This window comes from Spinacia oleracea, chromosome 6 (genome assembly GCF_020520425.1).
Source record: "Spinacia oleracea cultivar Varoflay chromosome 6, BTI_SOV_V1, whole genome shotgun sequence".
Lineage (NCBI taxonomy): Eukaryota > Viridiplantae > Streptophyta > Magnoliopsida > Caryophyllales > Amaranthaceae > Spinacia > Spinacia oleracea.
In genome coordinates, this window is record NC_079492.1 from 90696149 (window position 1) to 90704601 (window position 8453).

The 8453-nt window shown below is 35.2% G+C and overlaps 1 protein-coding gene across 1 annotated transcript; it reads right to left on the minus strand.

Moving 5' to 3' along the window:
- Positions 1–246: 246 nt before the first annotated feature.
- On the minus strand, positions 247–5268 carry LOC110803951 (fructokinase-like 1, chloroplastic). The gene is made up of 2 exons (XM_022009505.2): positions 4452–5268; positions 247–1264 (listed from the first exon to the last, which is right to left on the minus strand). Exons 1-2 carry the CDS (start codon positions 5175–5177, stop codon positions 572–574), a joined length of 1419 nt encoding a protein of 472 aa, XP_021865197.1. The 5' UTR covers positions 5178–5268; the 3' UTR covers positions 247–571.
- Between the last annotated feature and the right edge of the window lie 3185 nt (positions 5269–8453).

Consider the following 8453-nt stretch of genomic DNA (forward strand, 5'->3'; position numbering starts at 1 on the left):
TTGTCGGAAATGTCTAAGGACATAATTCCTTCAGGTGAAAATGTGAAATTCCTGATTGAAGAAAGCCCTGGAAGCTACGGATATCAAGGCCATTGTACTGGAGATTGAGAGGCAAGCAGTAAAGTTCCTACAAATGCTGTAAAAAATGTGCAGCAAATCATGCTAGACAGAGCCTTCTTAGTTGTTTATTTGTGTTATCAAAACAAAAAAACAAAAAGAATGAAAGAGTAATATTGAGATGAGCAATCAACACAACATACGTAGATTTCTCTTTTGTGGGAAGTGGGAAAAAAACAATCTAGCTAAAAAACTTAAGGTACTTCATATCTACATTTCGCTTTGTCCATACACACTTTTACATATTAGGCTTACAGAAGACAGCTGAATTCACTGTCTCGTCCGTTAACAAGGACCCCTCTGTTCTGTTTCCTCTCAGGAGTGACAAGTACATGAAATTGTATACAACACTTACTTGCACTTACAATCATCTGATGAGGGTAGCAACCAACTTCACAATACCAGTTTATAAAAGCATGTATTAATTTTGTAGTTGTTGTGTTTTAAAAAGTCTCTACCACATCGAAGGAACATAAACTTGCTCTTTCAGATTTTGAGTGGCGCTCTCGGTTGGAAAGCCCCTCACTGCCCCAATAGTCCATTGTGATATAATGCCCGCAGCAATAGAAAACCGAAGCTGCCTCTCCAAAACATCTTGATCTTCATACATCTCAGGATGACTTGTCAGTTTCCTCATAATCCCAGCAACAACTGCATCACCAGATCCAGTTCTATCGCATGTAAATGGGGTTATTAGCACATCTTCTGTGCCAACCACAACACCGTCAAAAGACGGGGCATAATAATGAATTCGAAGTGTACCATCTGTGACAAAAAGAAACTTTAGCCCGTCATGCCACAATGGAGATATCTCTTCTCGTGTATAGTGGTAGTAATCTCTCCTATTTTTACTCTGTTCATAATTTTCAGAATAGTACTGGGGTCGGTAATTTTTTCTCCTTTCATAATGATCTTCGTCTAAAAGGAACTCCAGTTCTTCCCTGCTGACCTCAATGATATTGGCTTCCTCCCAAGCTTGTTTGATAACTTCTCTTGTCTCGTCACGTGACTTCCACAAGGGTAATGGAAGATTCAAATCAAAAAACACAAGGCCTCCAAACTTTTTGGATAATTTTATAGCTCTGAAGAGGGTGGTGTTCATAGAAGGTGACGTCAAGACTTCGGAATTAAAGTGGAAGATCCTAGCCTGTTGATACATCAAATAATCAAGAATCAGCAAAATCCTAATTGCGATGGTGACATCACTATCAACATCCAATTCTCCTCCATTGCAGAGTCATGACCTTGATTATCATGTTAAACTTAACAATACGGCAAGATTAACAAAAGAAAAATACAGAAAATATGGTAATTTGCCATACATTTCCTTCAAACTATTGACTCTGAAAATACAGAAAATGGGGTATTTTCCATACATTTGCTTCGAACTATTGACTCTTACACAGATGATAAACCACGGCAATTGATTAAGTGATAATGTAAATTATGTTTCATATAGTTCATCAAGCAACCCCTCTGCTTTTCTAGTCAAACCTTCCCCATTAATATATGGGAAAGATAATTCATGAGAAGAAACATCTTTTTAAAAAAAAACTATAACAAGAATGCAACGTGTTCTACTTGTATCATAAAATGCTTTTGTAATACGCCCTCTGTCTCTACTCTCCACCCTAAAAGATTGTCCTGTACCATAAATGGATGTCCCAAAAAGACTGCCTCAATATCTTATTTGGTAACTTTTCACTTGCAAACCCTTGTGTCCCCACAGCTTAGTGAAGAAAAAAGTACGTAATTAAGCCTTAATTACACACCCCTTTTTAATCCTTCCTTCTCTGTCCTCATCAATTACTTTCTCTCCTCTATTCTACAGCATTCTACCATTTCCATCCCCAAATTGTTTCCTCTAACGTACTTTCCCAATTCAACTCCTCAATTCATTCTCTATCATAGTCTGCTCAAATTTATTAATGCTTATTTTTTCCCCAGTATGTATCTGAAAATTTTTAATGACTGATTCTAGCATTCTACTCAAATTTATCACTTCATGATCTTAAGACTGATTTTTGTTTTTTTTCCCTGAAGACCTTGGAAAAAAGAGTGATTTATCTCCTCTCATCCATTTAAGATAAAAAAAACCCGGTTTGATTTCTCGTCCTTATCTCTTCAGATCTCCAAAAAAAATTGTTAACCTTTTCTCCATCTTCTTTATACTCCATCACTCCGATAATGGCAAATAAATAGAAATCAAAGAAAGCCCAACAAATTTTATGGCTTCTTTCAATTTTTTCTGGGTAAGTTGAATTTCTTAAAATTTCAACTCGATTTAAGAGGGAAAAAAGAAGTGGGTATTTGTCAAATTTTGTGTATAATTTGACGAAGGTGTTACACAAAGACAATTTGGAAAATTTTGTTGCAATGTTGTTGTATTTTTATCATTGCCATTGTTGAGAGGAAGGGAGAGCTTGAGAAGAGTGAGAAAGGACGGAGAAAGAGAAAGAGAAAGAGATTGGGTTAAGGAATCAGCCCACTCTCTCTCATGCTTAACTACTTCAATTAAAATTGAGAAAAAGACAAAACCAATCCACATTGCTCAACTTCTTCCTAGCCTCTTAAAAATGTGAAAAATGTGGTTTGCAGCAATCTTTTTGAGACGGAGGGAGTAGGAGTTTTATGTTTTGACAAAGTGGAAGATGTAAATAATTATGAATCAATGGAGAATCTACATAGAAAATTTAACCGAACAGATTTTCACATCAATCACTGGCCCCATCAAAAAAGCTCATACACAAATGTTGTCGTCAACAATTTCGTTTTCTAGTACAACCTTCCCCATAAATCCATGGAAAAGATAAAATCATGATGAGAGAATTTCTTTTTAAAAAAACTATAATAAGACTACATCTTTCTCTACTTGTATCATAAAATACATTCGTACTAGGAGTTTTATATTTTTACAAAGCGAAAGATGAAAACATTTCTAGACCAACAGAAAATCTAAATACAAATTTTAACCTAACAGATCCTCACATCAATCACTATCCCATCAAAAAACTCATTCACAAATGTAGTTTTAAACAATTCTGAAACAAGTAAAATGGTCATGTGTTTTAAGGTAAAATAAAAACAAAAACAATACCTTTTAGATTGCTTTGGTTTTATTTACTTAACCCCTCCATGGTAGCTAAACAACAATGCACATTCAGGAAAGGTTTAATGTTATGGAATCGAAAAATACTAGCAGTAATAGATGTTTCTGCACATTAACAACAGATAAATCAGGATGATGTAAATATGGTGGCAGGGTTGTCTGGTTTTAGCATTCGTTCTTTACCATTCACATACCTTGGGTTCCAGTGAGTGCAAAGAAAATAACTATTGGGGATTGTGAGTATATGATTGAAAAGACGGTGTACAGAATAAAAATATGGAGCTCAAGGAGTTTCTCTTTTGCTGGTAGACAACAGAAAATAAATTCTGTGCTAATGAGTATAAATGTGTAATGGAGATTTGCGGTCAGATTTTTATTCTCCCCGAGGCTGTGTTAAAGAAGATAAATGCTATTTGCAGGTCCTTTTCGTGGTCTAAGGAACATGATAGCCTTAAACCTGGTTATGTAGAATGGGACAAGGTATGGCATAAAAGTGGTAGAGGCCTTGGTGTAAGGCACATCTTACTCTGGAATAAGGCAGCGGTAGGGAAGCAGGTTTGGGATATTACTGGAAAGGCCCACAATTTATGGGTTAAATGGGTTAACAGAACCAACAGTAACACTGGCTGGGCTTGGAGAGCTTGGAGATGTATCTGCAAAGCAAAAACCGAGATAATGACAGCTTTGCAGGGTGATCAGTGGATGGTAGAGCTAAGAGCCTTCTATAAAACTACTAAAGTCTATGCTAAGTCGAATGGGCCAGAACAGAAGCAACAGTGGAGCAGGTTTGTATGAAATATATTTTCTGTTCCAAGACAGATATTTATTCTATGGTTGTTCATGAAGGAAAAGGCTGCAAACAAGATAGAAATCATTTAAGCTGAAGATAAGTGACACTTAAAGTTGTACTATCTGTGAATAGAGGATGTGAATCTCAGTGACATCGTTTTTTCAATTGTGAATGAAAGGCTGTAGTGTGTTCAGAAGTTTTAGAAAGGATCACTTCAGATTGTAGTAATAGTTCCAACACATTTCTACAAACTTCAATTCCATTAATGTTAACGACTAATTTTTTTTATAGATAACCCACCCCGGTAATCTAAAGCTAAGTAGGCTGTGACTCCATACATTGACATATTCAGTACACAAATCTATCATCATAATTTACACTAAGAAATAAAGATTAAAAAGCAGCGAATTTAGCTCTAATTAAAAGTGCAATTACCTCTTTAAGAACAGCTAAATTCAATTCAGAGGCTACCAAAGAATCCTCAGCAGCTTCTTTCACTGTTTCCATCTTCATCTTCCCATCATCACTAAACTTAACCCTCATATAAGAACACGCAGTTTTAACATTAGAGTCAAACTTCACTGCCCTTGTTTGCACATTCTCCTTATTCATCATAAGGACCAATTCCTCCCCAAAATCATCTTCCCCAACCTTGCCAATAACTGCCGCCCTTCCACCTAATCGAACGTGTGAAATAGCCACATTCGACACCGGTCCACCGGGAGCCCGCCCAAACTCAGGCGGATTCCACTGCATCATTTTCCACCCGGAATAGATATCAGGATCCATTTGGTGCTCTGAAACTCTAACACTTGGCACAAATTCCTTCTGAACTGCTCCAAAGCAGCATATCAATGGCGGGTCTAAGTAGGGGAAATCCATCCCATCGTCAAAATCCTCTAACTCATCCCAAGTTAGGGTCGACCCATTTTCAAATTCGGCATTTTGAGAGGACCCACTTAATTTTTTGGGTGTTTTCGGAGTGTTGGATTTTGTGCTGCCCTTAGGTCGACCGCGGCGTTTAGGGGGTTCTTGCACGCCATTGTTGGAGTTGGTAGAGGCTCTAATTTGGGTGGAGGTTGAAAATGGTGGGAAAAGTGGAGTGGGTATAGGAGAGAGAAAGAGGGAAGAGGGAATTGGTGAAAGAATATGAATTGCCATGGATAGGTTTTAGAGAGTTAGGGTTTACGCCATACTTGAAGTGGTTCAGTTAGGGATGTGAACCCAAGGCTCACGGTGCTCTTCGTACACCTGCCCAAAGACGCACAAAAATAACAATAAAACGCAGCCATAAAAATCGCAAAAAAAAAAAAAACAAAGAAAATAAATCAGAAAAGAACATTAACAAGTAAAGTAAAAGAACACTAATATTGACAAATCAGACAAAAGGTACAAATATAAAAAGCAGTTATATTTTTTCTTATTCTTTTAAGTTCTGGAAATGTTCTTTTCCAACCAATTTACAGTATGTTCTAATTAAAAAATAAAACGACGAACCTTTGATGAACTTTAAAACCAGATTTATATTTTTTCTTGTTCTTTTAAGTTCTGGAAATGTTCTTTTCCAACCAATTTATGTTCTAATTAAAAAATAAAACGACAAACCTTGATGAACTTTAAAACCAGATCTATATTTTTTCTTGTTCTTTTAAGTTCTGGAAATGTTCTTTTTCAACCAATTTATGTTCTAATTCCGTTATTTTCTTAATCAAAAAATATCTGAAAACAACACTATAAATATGTAAAAAGAACAATTGCTGATTCTAAAAAAGAACACACTATTTTGATGCCACAGAAATAGAAAGTTATAAGAAAAGAACATTAAAATTTAAAAAGAACATAGAATTAAGAACGAGAAAATTTACCTTAATCACCCGATGCACCTTCATCAACAACATTAACCTCTTTGAATGAATAAAAAAAATTCAAAAAATAGCGAAATTGAAATAGTATTTCGCTTAATAAACTAGTTTTTTGTAAACGTAATTCAATTAAAATCACATTTCAGAGAAAGAAGGAGGAGAAAATTTGTTTTGAACTTTCTCTCTCATAAAATCGCTCTTTTATTTGTTGGGAGAAACTAAAAGCTCTCCTCTTTCTCTCTCAAGAATGTGTTTCTAAAATGAGAAGTTATGAATCCAATAGGAGAAATATTATATAAATAAGAAAATGAAAAATAAAAGAAAAGATGCGAATTAGGAAGGATTGGTCGACGAAATATGAACCGGAGAACCAGGAACAGAGAGCTTTCCCCCCCTTTTCCGCGGTTTGCCCGTTCTTTGTCCATAAACCTTTGTGAGGGTTTCGCGCAATTTCAAAGGCTCCCTTCCATGCCTCATTTCATAGGGAACCTCAAAGTGGCGGGGTTTATCAGGCCCAATGCTACGCGCTTCCGGAATACAATGGGACCTGCGGGAAGAAGATGCGACGATTTTTTCCAGGGAATCCCCAACGAAAAATACAGACTATTCCTTCTTTTCTATCGCGGTTAAGGTAACGACTTCGGGCATGGCCAGCTCGGCGGCTCTCCTGGGGTTCCCTAATCTTGGATCCTGGGCGGCGAGCGAAATGGGAGCAGCCTAAACCGTGAAAACGGGTTGCAATTTAGGAGGAATCAATGAAAGGACATCAATTCAAATCCTGGATTTGGGAAGGAGAAGAAATACAAGCCATGTTCATGACAAGAACGGTGCACTTGTTTTTTTTTTTTTTGGTTTTGTTGTTATGTTATTTTATGTTTATTAGATATAAATCTTAATGTTCTTTTATGTTTGTTCTTTTTTCAAAAAGTACAGTATTGAAGAGCAAAGGAAGCTTTTACTTGACCAGCAACAAATGATGTTAAATCTTCAAAAACAGCTGAAAGAACAAGAAGAGAGGCTGAATAAACACAGCAATTCCTCAAAAGAACAAAAAAGAGGATGAACCTCAAAGAACATTATAAATAAAAGAACATTATAAATAACGAAAAAGAACATTATAAATACAGAAAAGAACATATCATGTAGAACACTTATTTTAACCATGTAAAACAACATTACCAATAAAAAACGAACAACAATAGAGCACAAAAGAACATAATAAAGTAAAGAAAAAGAACATTATAAATAAAAGAAAAGAACATATCATGTAGAACACTTATTTTAACCATGTGAAAAAAGAACAACAAAAATGGTAAAAGAACAATTTGATCTGAAGTGTGTAATATCAAAAGAACAACAAGCTAAAGCAAAAAAGAACAACAAACTAAAGCATAAAAGAACAACAAGCTAAAGCAAAAAAGAACAACATGTTCAATAATTATTTTCTGTATTATTACAATCTCTTAATACATATATGAGAACCAATATATAAAAGAACAAAAGATAAGACTAAAAGAACATATAAAATCGAAAAAAGAACAAAAATCAAAATCATCAGAAATATATAATCAAGATACATTAATCATCAAAATCATCAAAATATAGAATCAAAATACATTAATCAAGGTTATTGAGAAATGCAGAAATCGAAATGATCAAAAAAATCAAAATAAATTAAAATGATGAAAATAATGAACATGAAAATCAAAATCATCATAAATAAGTAATTCGTTTTTAAAAAATTGAAAAATTACCTTCACAAATCGGATTATCAGCAGAGGAATTCAAATTTGAAGAAGAAGAATCAATAGAAACTACTACAAAATAGGGAATAGAAAACGCTGAATAGAGAACGTTTAAGTTTGTTAAGCGTTGTCTAGGAGTATAGAGAACGCATTTCTCTTATAACTGTTGTATGAGAAAAAGGATAGAGGACGGTTACCTTACCTAACTGTCTTATATTATTTACCACTAGTATTTTATGCACGCGATGCGTGCGGAATTTTAGAAAGCATTAAAAAGCATTCGTAAAGTTCATATTTTGCGATATGAAGTCATACAATACGCGTAGCCTTACATGACAAAAAACTTAAAATAATGGGGAGCGATACGTGCGGGATTATATAAATTTTTTAAATTGTAGGTCCATTCCTTATTGAAAAACTAAAATAAAAGTAACTCTACACACGAAATGAGGGGAGGAACACCAAGTTAGTAGACGGAAATTCAACTTAATCCCACACAATGCTGATATCGTAAGGCTATGAGCATGTTGCAATGCTGATATCATAAGGCTGTGAACTAAAATGACATCAAGACATGTCAAAAGTAACAACCGTGAGGGGTCTAGTATAAACCTATGAAACACAATGATGCATTGGGATATGATGCATGGGCACCTGCTCTTTATAAAGAGCCTTTCTGCCCAAATAGAACACCCAAATACCATCATGAGTTTGCTACATGAAGTCTACATTATGAATTCTTCACCATTGCTGCTGTATAGCCACGCTGATCACCACTGTTAAAACCCCAAATCTCCGAGATTCAGAAAGCCATGATCTTCGACTGGTAG